Source organism: Carassius auratus, chromosome 22 (genome assembly GCF_003368295.1).
Source record: "Carassius auratus strain Wakin chromosome 22, ASM336829v1, whole genome shotgun sequence".
Classification (NCBI taxonomy): domain Eukaryota; kingdom Metazoa; phylum Chordata; class Actinopteri; order Cypriniformes; family Cyprinidae; genus Carassius; species Carassius auratus.
Genome location: NC_039264.1, coordinates 10,135,648 through 10,158,787, shown reverse-complemented (window position 1 = coordinate 10,158,787; position 23,140 = coordinate 10,135,648). Strand labels below are relative to the sequence as shown.

General features: G+C 36.4%; 1 protein-coding gene across 5 annotated transcripts in view; it reads left to right on the top strand.

The window, feature by feature from the left end:
* The first annotated feature begins 117 nt into the window (after positions 1-117).
* The window catches only part of ntrk2a (neurotrophic tyrosine kinase, receptor, type 2a), a 57,071-nt gene continuing 34,048 nt past the window's right edge, over positions 118-23,140 (top strand). The window contains exons 1-13 of one of the 5 annotated variants that reach the window (XM_026197646.1): positions 118-301; positions 3,730-4,270; positions 4,901-4,975; positions 5,053-5,124; positions 5,378-5,446; positions 5,839-5,981; positions 8,800-8,936; positions 10,111-10,246; positions 10,970-11,269; positions 11,374-11,400; positions 11,660-11,671; positions 11,759-11,796; positions 12,490-12,589. In XM_026197646.1, coding sequence (XP_026053431.1) covers positions 4,065-4,270; positions 4,901-4,975; positions 5,053-5,124; positions 5,378-5,446; positions 5,839-5,981; positions 8,800-8,936; positions 10,111-10,246; positions 10,970-11,269; positions 11,374-11,400; positions 11,660-11,671; positions 11,759-11,796; positions 12,490-12,589 — 1,315 coding nt within the window. In that variant the 5' untranslated portion in view covers positions 118-301; positions 3,730-4,064. Of the gene's footprint in view, positions 302-1,909; positions 2,697-3,426; positions 4,271-4,900; positions 4,976-5,052; positions 5,125-5,377; positions 5,447-5,838; positions 5,982-8,799; positions 8,937-10,110; positions 10,247-10,969; positions 11,270-11,373; positions 11,401-11,659; positions 11,672-11,758; positions 11,797-12,489; positions 12,590-23,140 lie in introns of those variants that run through there. The other 4 variants (XM_026197645.1, XM_026197647.1, XM_026197644.1 and 1 more) reach the window with 4 other exon arrangements.

Here is a 23,140-nt window from a genome sequence, read left to right as displayed (position 1 = left end):
CCACAAGAGAAACGCGCTCTGATTGGTCCAACCCGCAGCAGAACCGAAACTCCAGTGTTTCACAGACGATCATTAGTCGAAAGTAACGTCAATCTTTTAAGAACACTTCTTATGATTAGCAAGCACGAGTATTTGGTATGTCAAAGAGCGCAGGCTTTTCTTTTTTGTGATATGTGGCAAATGTGATGTTTCTTTGCAATTTAATGAACGAAGTATTAATATCAATAAATTAGTCACAAGAAGCCCTGTAGTGTAGGTTATTACGGCGTTCTCACAGTAGGCACCATGCAGCGAATTTCTGGTAAGGGTTAGTTCATCTAATCATAAAACGGATGTAAAATGCAGACTTGGGTCTATTGTAATGCATTACTTAGTATTAGTTACTGTAATTTAATTATTTTTCCAATGAAAAAATAAAGTAAGTGATAACTAAATTTTTATGTGACTTCCCATGTGTCATTAAATACTGTATAGAAATTATGCATATATTGTATAAAGCAGTAGTGTACTCAACATCAAAATTTAACATCTGATATTAAAATGCATGTTTTTACGGTTAAATTCTTCATTTAAATACTTTGGACAATTTATGCAATTTTATATAATTAATTTGAAAGAATTAAAATAGTAATTGCTTCATGACACTGGTAAATAGTATAGTGTGTAGCAGGGGCGATTCTAAGATTTTGATTTTAGGGGGGCTCAGCCCCCAATAAGGGTATGATTAAAAAATATTATTTTACTATTAGGGTAGGGTTGTATACTACTAACCTTATTGCAATCCACTATTCCATTGTATTCCCTGTATTTCATATATGGGAGTAGGAGTACTGACTGAGCCATATATAACACTGTAAAAAAAACTAATACAGTTTTTTAGATGTGACCAGTCACTGGAAAATTTTGAATTGGGAATGTAGATATTTTTTTTTTATTTTAATTTTTTTTACAATAAAGACTTCCTGATTCAGTATTAGGACATTCATGTTTATCCTTTGATGATACCACTGCTTTTTCTTATGAAATGTACGTGGAAATTGGCAGAAAATTAAAACAACATAAGGGTTCAATGACTGCAATGAATCTTGGGAACACAGTGGTATTGTCTCTGTGTGTGTGTGTGAGGCTGTCTGTTCTATTCTCACCTGACTGTTGCTCATTTGCAGACCTACTCCCGCACAACAAAAAAAATGTTGTATATCCATCTACAATGAAATATAAATTATTATATTTTATTATTATTATTATTATTATTATTATTATTATTATTATTAATTTTTAGCTTTTTAGCCTTTATAATCAACAATACGGTTGGTTATACATCAAGTCAGCCCCTGAACATTTATTTCATTTCAAATCATTTGACTAACCAGCTAATATTCATTAAGAATATAGACAAAACATGTATTAATGTAATTGTCTATTGGCTGAAGCCCCCCTAAAAAGGGCCTAGCGACGCCCCTGGTGTGTAGTGTGTGTAATATATATACATTTTAGCAAGTTGCAAATTATATAGAATGCCTTTTATTTGAAAAAGTATTAAAAAAGGTTTAATGGTAATCCACATATTGCAACAAAGTTCATATATATATATATATATATATATATATATATATTAGCTTATTGCTTTGTGTGTGTGTGTCTTTTACAACTCCTTTAACTGGTAGAAAAAATACAACACAGCTTTTGCAATGAAAATAGCCTCGGCTGCTGTCATGGTATTGAAATGTCTATTACCTACATGGAAATCTCTCCCTTCTCATGCAAGTTATAACTGTCATCATCTGTGTGCACATTAGCATTTTCATTTTTTTTTTTTTTTTTGCATGGAAAATTTGACGCACATGGTCCACATTTCTTCAAAGATATTGAACAAAAGGCCTTTTTAAGCTTCACATTTTCTTACTCCTTTATTGAATAGATCATTATCTCTGCCCTGCTGAAAGAAGAAAAAAAAAGTGTAAACCAGTTTAAGCTGTTGACTGATCTTAGCTGGTCTTCCATCCCAGTCAGAGCTGGTTTATGTCTTAGAGAAGATCATTCAGGTCAGTCTTTGCAGTATGTTAGTTATCTACACTATGTATCCATAGCACAAAAGGCTATGTGGCGAAATTTAACACTGAGGGCTATGGGTTTGCAAATAATTATCCTAAATAAAAGAAACAACAACAGCAGCGTTATAAAAAAGTCCTAAAACAAAAACCAACGGGCACCAATAGATGGCAGCAGTGGAATGTAATTGCAGGGTAAAATGCAAACATTAATTGTGAGCCAAGCACGTGCTAAATCTGAGATGAGCTGTTCTTCCTGCTGTTTACAAAAAAGTCTGCACAGTTCAAGACCAGATTGCAAAGGGCTTTCATAATGAAGTACCTCTTGTCTCGTGTAATCCCACGCTCCAGTTAAATTAAAGCATACAGTAGACTTGGCCTTAATCATAGAGATCATATAGCTTGATCTTTATGTCCCTGGACTTAAACACCTGAGTGTCATTAACTGAGTGCACCATAAATTGCCCCTCAGAGACTCCCACTGTGCGCGCACGCTCATCTAATTTGATTTCTATTCCCACGTCGTGCGTCAATCCTGACGTCATTAGAACGATGCGTGACCATGGTAACACGTAGCCAGAGCTGCTATGTAGCGACTCTTTTATCGACTCGAATCGGTTCAAAACAACGAGTCGTTCACAACACGTGAGTGGCCTTTTGTGTTATGAGCAACTCTTCATTTGATTCGTCAGAAATGACTTGCTGTGCGAGTAAAACTAATCTTAAGATTCTTTATTAAAATTTGCTGATCTAGCCCTGATTTTCCTCTTGCCAGCAGGATAGTTCTCCCAAAAATGAAAGTCAAGTCATCATTTTTAGCCTAAGGTACTTGCCTTCATGTTGTTCCAAACGAGTATGAGCTTCAAGTCAATGGCTACCAGCAAATATCTGGAACAAGGATGAGTAACTGATGTCAACTTATTCACTTTTGGGTGAACTTTCCCTTTAAGAACATTGAAAACATTTATTTATGTATTCATTTCAGTCAGACTTCATCCTGCTTTAAAGATCTGGAGAATTTAAAACGACAGACAGCTGATCAGATCATTTTCATCATCTTATTGTTCTTGGTGTGAAGGGTTTTTTAATGGTCATCGCTGACAAAGCCCAAGATTGTAGGCAAATCGATGCTTAGTCACGTGAGCGGTCACTATATGTTTTAAAAAGATGTCACAAACCTCGACGCCAGATATCTATAGACCTAACTGCAAAAATAGGAGCATTGATTTCTTACAATTTTTGTAAATGACTTGATACAGTAAATAAAATCCATGATGAATTCCATTAATACTCTTTCGTCGTTTTAATTGTGTATATGGTCGTTATTTTTTAACGTGCTTTTCCCACCCCCTTTCTATTAATTTCCTTGATGTGAATCAGACTGAACGACTTGCGCAGTCATTGCACAGAAGACACGAGAACAATTCGTGCATTTAAAGATGCGTGCACAAATGAATCATTCACGAGCGAAACCCAACCGCTGTGTGTGAACCACATCTGTCCTGCTCTGCGCTGTTTAGAGACTGTCATCATTACCATAATCCGAGATGAAACATGCACTGACTTCTATTTATTATTCATTCGCCTTGAGGTCTTAAGTCTTGATCGGTGGAAGGATGCTACACGCTGTCAATAATCAATGAAGTGTCTGAATGATCTCCTCGTCTCCTCCCCTCAGATGCGCTGCGCATCATCCAGCGCTCGCGCTCTCCCTCACTTCAGCGTCTCTCAAGAGCGCGTCTCCTGGTCTTATGTGAGCTCACTGGACGCGTCATTTAACGCCAGCGTCTCGGTCATTCAGTCCAGACAGAGCGAGGCAAACGGAGACAAGAGGCGGAGAGTAAGAGGAGCACGGCCGCTTCACCCAGACAGACGCGCGAGACAAGGTCGACGGAGCCGGAGCGTAACGAGCGGTTCTGCGTGTCGCGCTCGGACGCTCCAGACGCGGGTGTTCAGCGCTCTCTCCACGAGTTGGGATCCAGGGGTGTTAAATCTGGAGGCGGGGAGCCTGGGATGAGCCTGCTGTCGGGGGGCTTCGGCATGGCGGGCTGGGGGTCCGGCTGTGTCCTGATGCTGCTCGCGCTCTGGAGGCCGGGTGCCGCTTGTCCGGAGCGCTGCACGTGCACGGGCGCGCGGATCTCGTGCGTGGATGCGGAGCGCAGCATTGTGGCTTTTCCCATGCTACAGTCCGAGGCAGAGATGGAGAACATCACAGACATGTGAGTTATAAAGAACAGGACCACAGAAGATCAGATGCATGTTGTGTCATTCAGTCAACTGCTGTGCGCGTAATTGTTTGACTTCAATGATTTATCCAGTTTTTATTGTACTTGAATTATTGTGCCAAAGTAATTTTACGAGTACACTGTATTATTAGCCTACTCAGTTATATCTGCTGCAGTGCTACCTCTCTTATGTTGACTGTTTAAAACAAAGGTTTTAAAAACGAATAATATGAATCAGTTTGATTGACTTTAATAGTATTTTGAAATTAGCTGCTGTTTAAATCACACTACAAGTGCATTTGTTTGAATTTAGGCCAGCAGAATGGCAATATTTGTATCTTTCTTATTTTTAAAATAGATTTAATTTATAAGAAGTGATTTATAGTTTCTACTACTCACCATGGATCATTTAATTAATGAATTAAATTAAAATAAAACTATTATTATTATTATTGGAATCTACGCTGCGTGACTCTTTTAGTGAGATCTGGTTGCTGTTGCTGTTCACAGATTAAATTGAATTAAAATTAAATTAAATTAAAATTATGCATTTAGCAGATGCTTTTATCCAAAGCGACTTACAGTGCATTCAGGTTAACAATCTTTACCTATCACGATTTACAGATACATTGCAAATCAAAGCAGCTTCAAATCCATTAATGAAAAAGATCTGGACTCGTACCGCAACCTCAGAAACTTGTGAGTATGAAAAGCTTTTACGTTCTTCAGGCTGTGAGCTGGAAACTTGTGACATCCGCTTTTGTGTTGTCCTGCAGAACCGTAACGAACACGAGGCTCGCATATATTTCACGGCAGGCCTTTCAGAGCAACCTCAAACTACAATATCTGTGAGTGCTTTGGTTGTGGAGACGCTGGAGGTTTAGCACGTCTGGGTTGTTTAGAAAGTTTTGTGTCATGTAAATAAAAAAAAATTGCAAATATTAATTCTGAAATGTTAACTACATTGTTTAAAATCAAATTAGCATTTTTTTTATTATATTAATATTGCATATCATATTTTTTTGTTTGTTTTATTTTATATATTTATGTTATAAATCTATAACAGGTTTTGTCAGTGCTGATCATTGTTTCCTGCTACAGGAATCTGAAAGAGAACAATCTGTCCAATCTTTCCTGGAGGACGTTTCGTCATTTAAACATTTCATATCTGTGAGTCTCAGATCTTTTACTGAAGCTATATTACAGTATGTGGTTATTTTTGATCGATTGATTTATTTTTGCTAATAGAAAAACAATGAATGCTGCAAACCATGCGTGCACACAAGAGACTATTAAACAATAGATTTCAAAATGCATTCAAGAGTAGCAAAAATATTTGACTGCATTTGCAGGGTTTTGGTTTAATTTGGGAATTAATGGAATCAGCCAAACAGCGCTGGTTCCCATTCTCAAAACATAGTGTCCGCAAATACATTCATGTAGACTCTAATGATATGTAATGTAGACTCCCAACAGGTTTCACCTCGAGTTTTTGGTCAGTGTTTTTGGATTGACTGTTTCAGGGTGCTGTGGTGCCAGACGTGTGTGTCTGTGTGTTGCAGGCTGCTGGCGGGCAATCCTCTGCAGTGCATCTGTGAAAACGTGTGGCTGAAGCAGTGGAGAGGAGAGGAGGCCGAGGACCTGCTGTGTGTGGAGGAGAGGGGAAGGAGGAGAGCACTGTCTGCGCTCAAACTGACCAACTGTGGTAAGAGCGAGACGAGAATCAGAAAGCTCTGTTAACTAATGCTGAAGGAGTAATAGAAGGAAAACGTGTTTTGATGCAGCTGCTCTGCACATAGTTCTGAAGGATCCCGAATTTCAGTTTGAACAAACCCTTGATCGTTTCAGTTCACTTCACTGTGTTTACAGCAGATTGCTCCACGAATTACGAAGTCCTATAGATATTGTAACCAAGATTACTGGAACCAGGATTAACCAAAAGCTTGTAAACAAGCGTTGTATCCAGTTTCACAGTCAAGTGCGTTAACATTAACATTTAAAATGGTCGCAAAAAGGTCAAAAATAGGAAAAGTTTGGTTGGGTCTTTTTAATTGAAAAACTAATAAACCAACGAAAAACGTAAAATGAGTAAACATGAGGGAAAGAGTCAAATAATAATAATAATAAACATATTTATGTATCATTTGCATATACATATATATATATATATATATATATATATGTGTGTGTGTGTGTGTGTGTGTGTGTGTGCAAATGATACATAAATATGTATATATATATATATATATATATATATATATATATATATATATATATATATATATATTTCATATGTGTTTATAAGTTTGTATTTTATTTATATAATATTGTATTTATTAATAGTATTTATGTGCTTAGTCATTTTTGTCATTTAAAAAGAATATATATATATATTTATTAGCTTTTCTCAGTTAGATGCCAATGCAATATTTCTAATTCTAAAATGTTTTTTTTCCATCTAATATAAAATTCTTTCCAGCTTTATTTCAGTAACTGAAAACATATTTTTAATATTAGTTTTATTTGAGAAGTTTTAGTTTTAGTTAATAACACTAACACTGTTCTTCATTAAGAGCTAACCATAAACTGAATCCTTGTCAACTAGATGCATTTCTGTGATGAAGCAACTTACTGGAAGGAATGAACTAAAACAGTCTACTGAGGCCTGGATAGCTCAAAATCAGCATATTGTTTTTTACTCTAATATTTAATATTAAAATGTAGGTTTGTTTGTTTGGTAAGATGTGATTTGTCCAGGCTGTAGTTTTATGACCGTGGCTTGAGACGGGGATAATTATTGATCCAAAGATCAGCCTCCCGCCTATTTTAAGCAATACCACAGCAGAAGGCCCTCGAGGGAGGAAGAGAAGACAAGAGAGCGAGGGAGGAAAGGGAAAAATAGAGACAGACGGGGGATCCCCAGAATGCAAAAACACTGAGACATTTAGCGCTGAACGTCTGCTGGTCTGTGGCCAGAATGCTGCCTTTCTTTTCCATGTTGTTTTTTTTTTGTGCCATGAAAGAAAATGAGCTGCTTCTGTGATTTGTTTCAACGTATCATTTTTGGAACATGGAGGGCCAAATGTACATGAGAGTTCTTTTACCAGCGCAGTTTAAATTAGAAAAAGGAACGTTTGGATTTGTTTACTTTTAATCCCAAATCTCATATATATATATATATATATATATATATATATATATATATATATATATATATATATATATAGAGTGAAAATCAGTTGTGAACAGTGATGTTTTAGACCCAAAATATCTTCTTTCGTGTTCCTCAGAATATCACAGATTTGGAAAGTCGTTGGTAAATGATGAATTTTCTTTATTTATTTTTTTTATGAAAGTGTGCTGCAAATATACTCACCCCTCAGATCATCCAAGAGGTAGATGATTTTACTTTTTCATAAGAATAGATTTGGATAAATGTAGCATTACATCACTTGCTCAGCAGTGAATGGGTGCCGTCAGAATGAGAGTCCAAACAGCTGATAAGAACATCACAAGTAATCCGCAGCACTCCAGTCCATCAGTTAATGACTTGTGAAGCCAAAAGTTGTGTGTTTGTAAGAAACAAATCCATCATTTAGGGCTTTTAATTTAAAGCCGTTGCCTGCAGCTAGTACTCAAATCCTCAATTCATAACACTGCTGTCTCCAGTTAGAAAGCCGTCTCGACTAAACCAAGAGAGAAATACGGGTCAAGCTTTGCTTTCAAGCAAAAAAAATAAATAAAAAAATAACCCAAAAGAGTTTTAAACAACATGTTGGAGGATGTTGATGTTTGGGGACGATAGGAGATGGACTTCATTGGAGGAACCTAAGATTAAAACATCATAATGGACTTTTTTCCTTTTTCTTTGTCTTTTTTTATACAAAAGAACAGCTTTTGGCTTCATAAATCATTAACTGATGGACTGCAGTGTTGTGGATTATTGTGATGTTTTTATCAGCTGTTTGGACTCTCATTCTGACGGCACCCATTCACTGCAGAGCAAGTGATGTGATGTTAAATTTCTCCAAATCTGATGAAGAAACAAACTCATCTCGGATGGACTGAGGTAAATATAATGTTAAAATTACTATTTTTTAAATTGTAAATAAAACAAAGATTATTGTAGTATATTTTACAAGAAAATACTATTTCAGTCTTTCTACTTCAACTTTTCACATTTGATTTAGTTACTTGCAGCTATTTGTGAAAAAAATATTAATTTTTTCCTGAGTAAAAATAGTTTCACAACCAAACTTTTTTTCAGTGTTCATTTTCTCCAAATAGAGGAGAAAGAGTTGATGAGGGGAAATTAATTTACCTTCTTTAAATTTCTTTAAAATTGGTGACATTTCTGAACGAAAAGGTCAAATGTCAGCGTTACGGAGTGCATGTGTGAAAATGTGTTGTTGTTTTAATAAAACCGACGAGACTGATTCGGATTATGAATGCTATTTATCTGAACTGTAATAGCTGATTGTTAATTGGTGTATGAACTGGTATGTGGTGTGTTTTCTGTCTAGTTCTCCCCACTGTGACTCTCAAACCCACTAAAGTGACCATGCATAAAGGGTTAAATGTGACGCTGGTGTGCAGCACCTCAGGAATGCCCACGCCTAATCTGAACTGGAGCACCTGCAAATTAAATTCAACGTACGAGGTAATTCTAACCTTCATCTCGAATTTACGAAGCTGATCGAGTTGTGTTAGTGGATGAGGATGCCACAGAGGACATGCTATGGAAGCTGGTTTCTGCCACTAGAGAAAAAACAACAACAAATAACTAAAAAAGGGAAAATCTGACATTTTTATTTCACATTTCGTTAATTCTGAGAAGTAGGTAAGGGACGAACTCGCGATTCTGAGGAGAAAAATCAGAAAAAATCTGTAAACTTGCAATTGTAGTGTTTTTGATCTTGTAATTCTGAATTTATATTTCACAATTTTTTTTTCTAGTAATGCCAACTTTTTAGAATTCCCTCCATTCTGAGTTAAAATTGTGGGATCTAGGGCCCTATCATAGACAAAGAGTTTGTTAGTAATATGCACCTAGTAATTAATGCCTTTCTTATTATATGACATTTGCTTTAGAGTTTTACTCAGATGATTGCTTAAAAGGGGTCATATGATGCTGTTTTAAAGATCATTATTTTGTGTATTTGGTGTAACAGAATGTAGTCATACTTTAATGTTCAAAAAACACATTATTTTTTAAATACTGTACATTATTGTAGGTCCTCTATGCCCCGCCTCTCTCAAACTAATCGTTTTCTACAAAGTCCCTCCTTCTGACAAGCGCAGTCTGCTCTGATTGGCCAACTGACCCAGTGCATTGTGATTGGCCGAACACCGCAAGCACTTGTCGGAAATGTAACGCCCCTTTCCATAATCGCAAGCTTCATCTTTCAAAATGAATGTAAAGATTAATTAAATTAATAATGTCCTTAGTTTTACCATTAGTTCAAGCCTGAAAGAGGAACAGAGTGGTGTGACAGACACAGTGATGAAGCTCCTATGTGTTTACAGTACACAAGCAACAGACGGTTAAGACAGCTGACTCCACTGTGCAAATATTTTTTTTTTAATGTGGAGTAACAGGATATTCACAAAAACAACAATGCCTGAATAGCTATTGGTTAACAGTAATGGTCGCCCGCCAGTGGAAAAAGAAAGTCATTTCTGAGGAGTAGCAAGTGATTGCATTTTGATTGAAGACATTTTTCTTCTCCTTTGGAATAACATGCAACAATGAATTATGCACAAGAAGGCTATTGTAAGGATTGCATGTGGACTTTAAATAGAAATGACACTGACATTGCTGTAACTCACACCAGCAGCACGAGCGCTCGGGTCAGAGGTCAGAGTTCAGACTCGTCAATGTCTCTTCGCTGGACAACGGATGCAAAATCACCTGCAGCTCAGAAAACATGGTGGGACAGGCTGATGCCTCCGTGGATCTGGACATACTGTGTAAGTCACCATTATTCTCTTTTACATATTAATTGCGTTTATTATTATCTTTATACTAGCAAGGTTTGAATGTTTTTGAAAGAAGTCTGGTAGGTTTACCACGGCTGCATTTGTTTGATTAAAAATACAATAAAAACTGTAATATTGTGAAATATTATTACACTTTAAAATAATTGTTTTCTAGTTGAGTAGATTTTAAAATGTAATACAAAGCTGAATTTTTTCAGCATCATTACTCCAGTCTTCAGTGTCACATGATCCTTCACAAAATCATAATAATATTCTGATCTACTGCCCAAGAAACACGATTATTATCAATGTAGAAATCAGTTTAATATTTTAGTGGAAACCATGATGCATTATAAATGTCTTTACTGTCACTTTGAATGCATCCTTTATAAGATTTTATTTCATTTTTTTAAGTAAATGTACTGAGTTGACTGGGGAGGGAAAGTTGTGTTTTGAATGATAAAATATTACATTTATTTTATTTTAATTTATTTTATTTAATCTATTCTTTAACAATGAGAAGTTCCTTAATTTAGATATCTTAGATTCTTTAAAAAAAAAATATATATGTATATTTTTATTATTTTTTTTTTTTTAGAATTTCTTTAATCAGCCAGTAATGCATTTCAATAAGGCCATACATCGTTAAGTATTCAAGCTACATTTATGTTTGTATCTGTCATTAATGCTATGTGTTTATTCATGGGATGCCAGTTCCTCCTGTAATCAGCAAGCTGATGGATGCGATCTCGGACCACCACTGGTGCATTCCCTTCAGCGTGTCGGGCAACCCAGAGCCCAAACTGAGCTGGTTATTAAACGGCAAACCCGTGGAGGAGGGTCCCTTCATCCGGACCATGATCTACGATTACTCAGAGGGCGAGTACCACGGCTGCTTACACCTGGACAGTCCCACGCACATCAACAACGGAGAATACACACTGCTGGCCAGGAATGAACACGGAGAGAACCGCAAGGCAGTATACGCGCATTTCATGCACGAGCCGTGGAACGGTGAGCTGACATTTGCATGCGACCAAATCAAAATGAATCACAGTAGATGTGGCTGAATCGAACAGTGCCTGAAAAGTTGCCTTCTTTCTTTTTCTATCCATCAGAATCAGTTACTGATCCGCTGTATTATGGTGAGTCTATACGAATAATATCAGTGATAATCATAGTTACAAAAAATGTCAGTTTGGATATCATTTATTGAGTCTACCACAAAAAAAAAAAAGTCACATGGGTTTAAATCAAGTTATCATTTAAATCAGATATCATTGACAAAATGTTTGTTTAGGCAGTAATACATGTAATATTATAATGTCATTAAGTCTTTGTTACAAGTATAAGTTATTAAAAAACCTTTCTTCTTCTTCTTCTTTTTGTCTTCTTGCGTGTGAGATCCCACTACAGGTATGAAGGAAAGACACATGCGCATGCACGTTGTAGATCTGTAGTCTAAAAGCAGATGTATCTTAATGTTTCCTCTCTTTTAAACAGATGACACTCCTGTTGGACCGCCTGAGGACAAAGTTGCTGTGAGTGAATTAAATATATGTCTGTTGCGATTGAATGTACAGTAGTATGATTTTACACATAGTGCACACAAGTGGAGTGCCTAAAGCCCCTCAACAGACATCGTCTCACACACACACACACACACACATTACTTGTTAAGTAACTTTTTTGAATATTAATAATTGGATTCAAATCCATTGGGCTGCAGAATGTGTTTTAACTGCTGTACGTTTATCATCATTTTACAAAAGCTTCAAACGTGTTTCATACAGTCAGGATCTTTCTAAGTGTATTTCACTACATCACAGTGTCAGGGCATCAGTATAACCTATATCGTAAAAAATACATGTCTATTGTCTTAATAATTATCCTAAGCAACACTACTTTGTTTAGTGAATTTGTGAACAACTCGGCAGTATGAAATTCTTGGTTCAGAAACCGTTCGACTAGTTGGGTCAATCTGAAAATGACATTTCTCAGTATTTGAGACTCAAAGCATTTGGTAAACTGGAAAATAAGTTGCTTTTTTTGTTCTTTACGACGTAGAAATATGTTTTATGCCACATATGTGTGATCTCTAGATGCCCAATCAGTTTTTAGTACAATAAACCCTGAAAACTGAGGATCCTTTTCCTCCCAGAGAGCATGTTTTTCACGCAGCCGTGCTTGAAGCTTTGAGGCGGCAGGTTGAAGGCTCTTGCTTCTGCTCGTAGGTGTACGTGGTCGTGGGAATTGCGGCGGTCACATTCACAGGCTTCATCCTGATGCTTGTCATTCTGAAGTTTGGACGCAACTCGAAGTTTGGAATCAAAGGTAAGCACCTCTCAGCTCGGCCAAAGCCTCATTACGGACTGGAGCTCTGGAAAGACGTATTGTTCTGTGAAATCTTGAAAAAGAGGAATGCTAAAGGAAGGCTTTGCTTCAACTCTAATGAGCTCTACTAATTCCTAATGCACACCTAATCTTCTAAAACATGTGTTTCTTATAGAGATTATTTAAGTGCACACTAATATTGAGTAATCCCTACTGACTATAGATGATTACTTAAGTGTTTTCTTTCATTCTTGTTTGTCTCTGCCAGTGGTTTGTGCCATGCATCTTGACTAGATGACTTCTGATAGGGAATAAACGTGAGGATTGTCTAGAGACAATGTTCTAGCTCATTTGGGATAGACAAAAAAAGCTTTTAAAGTTGAAATTGAGTTATGGAGGAGTGGACTGTGTTTCATGTTAGTTTATAAGATAAACATTTTCTTTCGAAAATAACGAAAGTCTAGATGTTGTCGCAGTGCTAGGGTTGTTGCGAAAAGTGCAATTTTGATTTCAGGACACTATGTGGTTGGTAGAGGTTTTGGGGCGGCTGATGGGGTGTTTCTTTCTGGTCCAAGTAAAAAAAAACTCAATTACAATCTCTGTGATATTCTGGTCACTAGTTATGACTAGATAGGTCCCTCCATTGATGGAAATCTATACGATTTTTCACCAATTTCATCGTCCATTGAGCAGAAATTGTACATGTAAGCGCTTAAAGTAATTGCACTTGAATCGCTTACAATAATTGCACTTGAGCTATAAAACACACCAATGTTTAATACTGATTGTTAGGTGCAGTCAACATTAAATTTCATTGTCTATCATCAGTATTGTAGTGATTTATGAAGCACCACTCACACAAAAGGATTGCATGGATTCCTACTGAAATGACTGGATTTTGCAACATGTACCCCTGTAGGGGTCATTTGTCACTTCCTAGAAATACGACCTATAGGAGTGGTCACTAAATTACTGCCCCTACCTAAAGCAAGACATGCCACAGAAATGTTCATGTTAATGCATTGTGCTCTTTATCTGTGTTAGGATTTGTGTAGTTCGACTGGTAGAGCACTGTGTCACAGAACACAGATGCTGTTCAAATGTATACCTTTTATGCACTGCATAAATGTAAAAAATGAGGTTAAGGGGTCGTGTAAAAAATCCACACAGCGAAGCTACATTTTGATTTGACAGTCACACGTCATTTCATGACGACGCACACAACATGACACTTTCATTATTTTTATGACAGTCTAAGTATAGGTCATAATAAGCTGTTTCCACTAACGAGTCGATTTATGGAGGAGGAACATCATTAAATGTGAGCACATCTTTAGGGATTTGTTCAAATCCCTGACCCTGAGCCATAGTAATATTGCTGCTTGTTTTAGCAAATAATCTCAGCACATTCTCTGTAATATCCTTATTAACCTCCGCAGCAGATTTTCAGTTTGAGGCTTGGACTTTAAGCCAGCTGGCCTTTGCGATTGTCTTGGCTCCTGACTGCTTGATAGTCAGTTGCTCTGAGTGAGAGCGTGTGATTGTTTTTGTGGTTTCTCTGAGAGGAAGTGTCGAATTAGACGTCCTGAGGGGCTTATTTTGGCACAGTGGTCTTGTGTGTGTGCGTAAGTGCACTCCAAGGACAAAATACAGGATTATTTACCTTTATTTTGGTTCTAATTGTGCTTTCAATGCTCCTGTTTTGAATTTTTCAGCATAACACAAATTAGAGTTTGAGTGAAAATGTTCTAGATTTCCAGTGTGCTCCCAGACTTTCAGAGGCCACTATAGATACACACACAAATGCCGTATGTCACTGCAGTGTGTGGAAAAGCAGACCTTGCACCATGGAGAGAGGAGAGGAAGTGGAGTGGGAGTGGAAGGAGGTGAAATTTTAGCCCTCAGGTTCAGGAAGTGAGGCTGAGAGAGAGAGAGAGAGTCAGCAACCTTCTGCTTATCAATGATTCAGAGGGCAGGTATCGGTTTTCTCTGGTTTGGATGAATCAAAAACATCGATAAAGCTTGTCAAGGTCAGAAGTATCATCAGTCCTGGACTCGTGGCCTTTGGTTAACAAACTAAAGATGCACCTCAACCACAATCTCACTCCTCCACCATCAGACGTCAAGTTTTTTATGGGATTGTTTCTGGCGGTTGCTTTAAAGCAACATCTGAATACTGTGACCTCCCCTTAAATCAAGGACATGTTACAATACATTATGTCAAGTTAAGTCAAGTCACCTTTATTAAACAAAATATATTGTGTCAAAGCAACTGAACAACATTCATTAGCAAAACAGTGTGTCAATAATGCAAAATGATAGTTAAAGGCAGTTCATCACTGAATTCAGTGATGTCATCTCTGTTCAGTTTAAATAGTGTCTGTGCAATGATTTGCAATCAAGTCAATGATATCGCTGTAGATGAAGTGACCCCAACTAAGCAAGCCAGAGGCGACAGCGGCAAGGAACCGAAACTCCATCGGTGACAGAATGGAGAATAAAACCTTGGGAGAAACCAGGCTCAGTTGGGGGGTCAGTTCTCCTCTGACCAGACGAAACCAGTAGTTCAATTCCAGGCTGCAGCAAAGTCAGATTGTGCAGAAGAATCATCTGTTTCCTGTGGTCTTGTCCTGGTGGTCGTCTGAGACAAGGTCTTTACAGGGGATCTGTATCTGGGGCTCTAGTTGTCCTGGTCTCCGCTGTCTTTCAGGGCAGTAGAGGTCCTTTCTAGGTGCTGATCCACCATCATGTCTGGATACGTACTGGATCCGGGTGACTGCAGTGACCCTCTGATCTGGACACAGACTGGTGGCTATGGTGACCTCGGAATAAGAGAGAAACAGACTAATATTAGCATAGACGCCATTCTTCTAATGATGTAGCAAGTACACTGGGTGTTATGGGAAGTGTTCCCGGTTTCGGTGTCCTGACATTTTATCCTACTCGTCAGATTTTCCTACCCGGGTTTACTGCGCATGCTCACGTCAATGTTTTATAATGTAAAAGGAGCTCATTCAAATACTAAGGTGCTAAACCATTCAGGGCTTTATAAGTAATAAGCAATATTTTAAAATCTATACGATGTTTGATAGGGAGCCAGTGCAGTGTTGACAGGAGCGGGCTAATATGGTCATACTTCCTGGTTCTAGTAAGAACTCTTGCTGCTGCATTTTGGACTAACTGTAGTTTGTTTACTAAGCGTGCAGAACAACCACCCAATAAAGCATTACAATTATCTAACCTTGAGGTCATAAATGCACGGATTAACATTTCTGCATTTGACATTGAGAGCATAGGCCGTAATTTAGATACATTTTTGAGATGGAAAAATGCAGTTTTACAAATGCTAGAAACGTGGCTTTCTAAGGAAAGATTGTGATCAAATAGCACACCTAGGTTCCTAACTGATGACGAAGAATCGACAGAGCAGCCATCAAGTCTTAGACAGTGTTCCAGGTTATTACATGCAGCGTTATAGAGTCCTATAATTAACACCTCTGTTTTTTTCAGAATTTAGCAGTAAGAAATTACTCGTCATCCAGTTTTTTATATCGACTATGCATTCCATTCGTTTTTCAAATTGGTGTGTTTCACCAGGCCGCGAAGAAATATAGAGCTGAGTATCATCAGCATGACAGTGAAAGCTAACACCATGTTTCCTGATGATATCTCCCAAGGGTAACATATAAAGCATGAAGAGTAGAGGCCCTAGTACTGAGCCTTGAGGTACTCCATACTGCACTTGTGATCGATATGATACATCGTCATTCACTGCTACGAACTGATGGCGGTCATATAAGTATGATTTAAACCATTTGAGGATACCACCTTTTCTAGTATCTTGGACAGAAAAGGGAGATTCGAGATTGATCTATAATTAACTAGTTCTTTGGGGTCAAGTTGTGGTTTTTTGATGAGAGGCTTAATAACAACCTGTTTGAAGGTTTTGGGGACATATCCTAATGACAATGAGGAATTAATAATAGTCAGAAGAGGATCTATGACTTCTGGAAGCACCTCTAATGTGATTAAAGGTGCCTATAAAGTATGCATACTCTCAGTAAAAAAAGGATATTTATTATATAAGTACTTTAAATGTGCATATTTGTACCTAAAGTGTGCATATTAGTAACTTTTAAAAAGGTACTGCCTCAGTGAGAGCTTTTGTACCTCAAAGTGTAGGGCAAGACACTGCACTGGAAAAATGTTAAAACATTGATTTTGAAAGTATAGCCACATGAGAAGGTTGAATTCAATATTTCAGCTTCTAACATGACTCTGTAAATCTGGTAAACCAGTAACTTTCAAATGCATATTTTAGATGGAGGCTGTTTATTTACAAATAGGAAAATAAGTAAAACTTTACTATAAGATTCTATTTGTTAACATTAGTCAACAATGAAAATTAAAATAATTAATGCATTTATTAATTTGATTCATGTTAACTCTATTATTTCATTTCTTAAATTTAATACATTAGTAAAATAATAAAAAGTTGAACTAACAATGATTTTTTAATTAAGGTTAACAAACCATTGTAAGTTAATGTTAGTTAATGCATTAAGTAATGTTAACTAATGTGACTTTATTAGGGCCCGAGCACCGATGGTCCGACGACCCTCTTGTATCTGCTCTGTCTAGGGTGACCACCTGCTAAGAAGCCCAAGGGGGGACAAGGGGTATGTTTCTGAGGGACAATGTGGGACACCCCATGGGCAGACTCACTGATAGTGGTTTACCCATTTCTAGCACATACCACCTTACATGGTATATTAATAATGCCCTATTCCCCTAAACATTGACAGATGCACTTCCACTTATGATTTACTTTAGCTATTTTATTTATTTTTCATTACAATTTATTCACTTAAATAAATTATAATATAAAATTATAGGATTAAAATGAATTGTATTTGCTCAACACCACAGGAACAGTTTAAAAAAAAGAGTCTAACATCACAACTCAAGGGAAGGAAATTCACTCATTCACTAATCCCTATATAGTGTATGGCAGTTGAGTTCACTATATCAAGAAGGAGTGAACAAATAAATAAGTGAACGGATTCGGACAGTGACATATAGCCTACACTGCGCGTGAGACTTGGAGCTGTTGCAAAAACATTGCCATGTATACTTTTATATTACATGTACCTAATTTTAGAAAATAATACTAATAGCAATAATACTCAAAATTACTTTATATTGCAGTTATTCCTTCCCTCCCGTGTCAGCTTTGTGGTTTCATAGATGGTATATATAGTAATAATAATAATATATATATATATATATATATATATATATATATATATATATATATATATTTTGTAATGCTTTTATGTTCATAATCATTAATTGCTATTAAAATAACGTACCGAGAACAAAAAATAAACACACATAAACGTTCATAATTATGTATTTATTATTTTTAGTATCTTGACACTCGCTCAAGCAGCATTTTGAGCTCAGATAAGATGGTTGTTGATCGTCCTCAGGCGAATGTTAATTTTACATCGGAATAATTTAAATTATCATTAAATATCATTATTTAAATTACCAAATTATCATAATTTTTGTAAGTTAACAACGATGCCACCTCAGTAAATTAGTCAAATAGTAAACTGAGTTATTGTCTACATAACATATTTTAATATAAATAATGTAGGAAAACGTTAAAACAGAAATAATAAAGATGTAAACTTAATCTCTCATTCAAACTCGCTCACTCCCACTCTCACAGTAGCGTGCTGAACTGTCAAGTAATGTTTGGCTGCCTGGGGCGTGAGGATATAGAGCGACCAACTTTTTTTAAGCAGGCATTGAGTATGCGTGACACAGTCTCAATTTGCGGGACACATGAATTGGGCTCCAAACGCTGTGCGCGCACGCACTACGCGGGACGGGTGGTCACCCTAGCTCTGTCTATTCTTCCTCTTCTTCTTCTTCACATTTTTGAGGGCTTTAAACATGCTCAAAAATTCATGATACTTTGCACACACGTCAAACCTGTTGAAAATTTTCATCTAATATAGGATTCAGAAGAGGGTGTGGCAAAATGGCTCGACAGCACCACATATACAAAAAAATCAACAGCCTTCCAGCTATGTTTCACGTACATGCATGGAAATTGGCACACACATGTAACACACCAATACCTACAAAAAAGACTCTTGGACCAAAATTCTAAACCCAACAGGAAGTCGGTTATTTTTAATATTATGAGCAAATGTTTTGTCATTTCCATGCGTTGTATTTTAACGAACTCCTCCTAGAGATTTATATCAGATCAACACCAAATTTGGTATGCCTAATTTAAAGGCCTTTGCGATGTTAAATTGCGACGATCTTGAGTTTTCATCGAAGGGCGTGTCCGTGGCGGTCTGGCGAATTTCGATGATTCCCCATGAAATATTAAGTTGCTATAACTCAGACATACAATGTCCAATCTGCCCAAAACTTCACATGTTTGATAAGACTCCAAACTTGAACAGATTGACATGCCCATATTCAGTTATAGTCATAGCGCAACCTATTGACAACAGGAAGTGACATATTTTACACTGCGACGAACCACTCCTAGAAATTTTATGACATCAATGTATTTTTTGTGGTCAGTCTAATCTAAAGGCCTGTGCCATGTTCAGTTGTGAAGATCTTGAATTTTCGTTAAAAGGCTTGTTCATGGCGCCGCGACGAAGTTCGATGTCTCGCCATGGGAATAAAAGATGTTATAGACTCAGTAACACACAAATGGTGTGCACATCCCAAACATTCAAATAGGATGCAGGTGCAAGACAACTGAATAATATAATCAAATAAAGAAGTGAAGTCTGCACACTGAGAACTACTGCTCCAGAGGAATTTAATTAAGCTCAAGCAACGAAGGTCGAAACGTTGCTTGAGCTTAATTAAATTCCTCTGGAGCAGTAGTTCTCAGTGTGCAGACTTCACTTCTTTATTTGAATAAAAGATGTTATAACTCAGGCATAAATGTCCGATCTTCCCCAAACTTCACATGTGTGATAAGAGTCCTGACCTGAACAGATCTGAAGGCCAATATTCCGTCGGGTGTGGCAGAATGGCTCGATAGCGCCACCTATACACTTTCAACAGAGTGCGCCTCGAGCTATGTTTCACGTACATGTACAAAAATCGGTATACACATGTAACACACCAATACCTACAAAAATGTATCTGGTATGAAATCCGAATCCCATCAGGTAGTTGGTTATTTAGAATTTTCTTTGCAAAATTTGTTTTGTTTTTGACATTTTCAGGGGTTTTACTTTAACGAAGAGATTTATTCAGAAAAACACCAAACTTGGTCAGTTAAATCTAAAGGCCTTTGCAATGTTAAATTGTGAAGATCTTGAGGTTTCATTTAAGGGCGTGTCCATGGCGGCCTGACAAATTTTGATGTTTCGCCATGAAAAAGGAAGTTGCTGTAACTCAGACATACAATGTCCAATCTGCCCCAAACTTCACATGTTAGATAAGATTTCTGCCCTTAACAGATCTACATGCCAATATTCAGGTATAGTCGTAGTGCCACCTGCTGGCAACAGGAAGTGACATATTTTACGCTACAACAAACTATTCCTAGAAATTTAATGTATTCTTTAATTAATGTATTTTTTTGTGGTCAGTTTAATCTAAAGGCCTGTGCAATGTTAAATTGTGGAGATCTTGAGTTTTTGTTAAAGGGCGTGTCCATGAAGCCATTACAAAATTTGATGTCTTGCCAAAGCAAGAGAAGTTGTTGTAACTCAGGCATAAAATGTTTGATCTTCCCCAAACTTCACATGTTTGATAAGAGTCCTGGCCTGAACACATTTGAAGGCCAATATTCCATAATAATTTGTAATTGTTATTGGTAACCTAGAACAGCAACTCCAACCCAATCTCACAGAAAAACATAACTATTTTACAAGGTGGTGGTTTCATGTAAATTTATACTATGTTTTTTGAATGAAAATATTTTTTGAAAATAATCCTAATAATAAATTAGATCATACTTATTCATACAAATTAGGCACCAATTTACCAAAACGTAAAATAGTGCCATGAGATTGTGTTAGCATGTATACCACTAAAATATGAATTTACAGCTAAACTAACACATTTTTATGCAGAAGAACTCAAGAACTTAAAGAATTTCATTCATTTCATTTTCATTACAAGCCTTCCATTGTTAGAGTATTACTGTAAAAGTAATTTTTTCTTGACCTTATCGAAGGATGAGTCAAAATGACTTTCTGTGGTAGTCAACAACATGCCAGAGATGCTGCAGAAAGAGCTTTCCTTCTTCTGAATGCAGATCATTCCTTTAAGAAGCACAAAATACTTTTTTAACTAATCTAACGTTAATGCACCAATGTGCATTTTGTAACTCTAAAACAAATATAATATTAGGTTTCAACTCATGTTTTGCTCACGTTATTTTATACAGGCATTAAATCACAACCAGAGCCACTGATCTATATGATGCATGACTGCAGTGGATGTAGGATGTATTGAGCGCAGTACCACAGTAAAAATCCAGCCGGCAGGTCAAGGTCACATTACAGTGTTTCTGAGCACACTGATGAAGAAAACATTCAATATTACAGTGCATTCGAGCATTCAAGCGCTTTACCAACATGGGATGTCTAGAGAGCAAGGTCAATAACACGGTTTAATGATGATAAATGAGATTTACAATTGTTAAAAATAACAATTTTTAACTTAATTTGCAGACTCTGGAAGAGACAGAGATGAATTTTCCCTGACAATAATGACAATGACAATAAATACTAGAATTATATTTTTATATTATAAATTATTTTAGTATTATTTATATTTTCTATTTAATATATTATTTAATATTTAGAATTTCCTTTTGTTTTGATATTTCTAGCTTTGATTTTATTTTAGCAATATTTTAGTTTGTGTGCTTTTAAACTAGTTTTTGTTTTAATATTTGTGTTTAACTTACATTTAATACTTAAGCTCATTACACTAATTGATATTATTCGTTTAAACTTTTTCATCCAATATTTATATTTTGTTTTATAAATAAATAAATATGAATAGTTAAAAATAACAACACTGAAGTCAAAGTGCCTCAGCCATAACATAACCATTTATTATTTTTAAGAAAACAGTAGTGAACAGCGTTTTGTGCCACAAATGCCGTTGAGTGATTATAACTTTGTGTTTGTATTTAATTTGTGCGTAATTATTCTTCTACATGCTACATGATGAAAACATTCTCCTAGAGTACATATTACTATGCTATTACTAGGGCCGGGTCTCGATTAAAAAAATTAATCTAATTAATTAGAGGCTTTGTAATTAATTAATCGAAATTAATCGCATTTTAATCGCATATAAATATTTGACCTGAGAACATTACGAAGTAATTTTTTTTCATATGGATTTATAGTATACCATTGAATAATGACTGAATACATAAGCTTAAGCAACAAAATATTGTTTATTTTTGTTCAACCAAGTCTAGCAGACCAGGGCAATTTTTGCCATGAAGTGTAGCAATAGCATATTTAGAAACAATTTAGAAACAGTACATTTCAGAAATTCAGGAAGCTTATAGGTGCTGGAACCTTCTGTAAAGTGTTTTTAAGTAAAACACAATATTGTCAATTACATTCAGAACATTGGAAACACTGACTGTTAGAAAACATCTCTCTGTTGCTTCAGAGGCCATAACATACTAAGTACAACTCTCAATAACCTTGGCCAAAACAATAAAGTGTTCAACATAAACTGTTGCACCAACAAAATAATACATAGTTCAACATAAAGTGTAAAGTCCACGCTAGCTGCTATATGTTTTGCGTTGAGGTGATACTTGAGGCTCGATGTGCTGCGGTGAGATGCGAACGCTAGTTGGTGCTTCAGTATAATCGGTCCCGCCGAAACTCATCCAGTGAGAAACGTTCCGCGGTGCAAAAATAAGTTATTAAAAATGCGGCAAATTTTTTTCTGTAACTAATTAATCTTAATTAACGCGTTATTTTTTGTGTAATTAATTAATCTCAATTAAAGCGTTAAAGTCCGGGCCCTAGTTATTACATTGTAATTACTAAGCTATTGCAACATTTAACTAAAGTTACTTTAGAGGGTCTGCTTGTAATTTATTGTGTTAATTGCATGTAATATGTGTAAAATGGACACTGTAATATAAAGATATAAAATTTTTCATACATTTCACATACTAATTTTCTCATCTCATTTTTAAAAAATATTTTTCTGCAGTGGTGTGTTTGGGGTTAAAGGGCTCATTTAGTTGAGTTCTTTAAGATGAACAGAATAAGCCCTGATTGAGTGATATAAAAACTCTCATTACTGAACGCCAGTGTTTGGAATAACGGCGTTTAAAAGAACGGCGTTAGTTAATAACGTTATTTTTTCAGTAACGGGGAATCCGAACGCACCCCTGGCTCACACAGCGAGTGTGGAGGTGGGTTAATAACGAGATAAGCGATTATGATTGGCTAAGGCAGAGTCATGTGTTTCATGGTAGCCAATCAGAGCCAGTGTTTTTACACACAT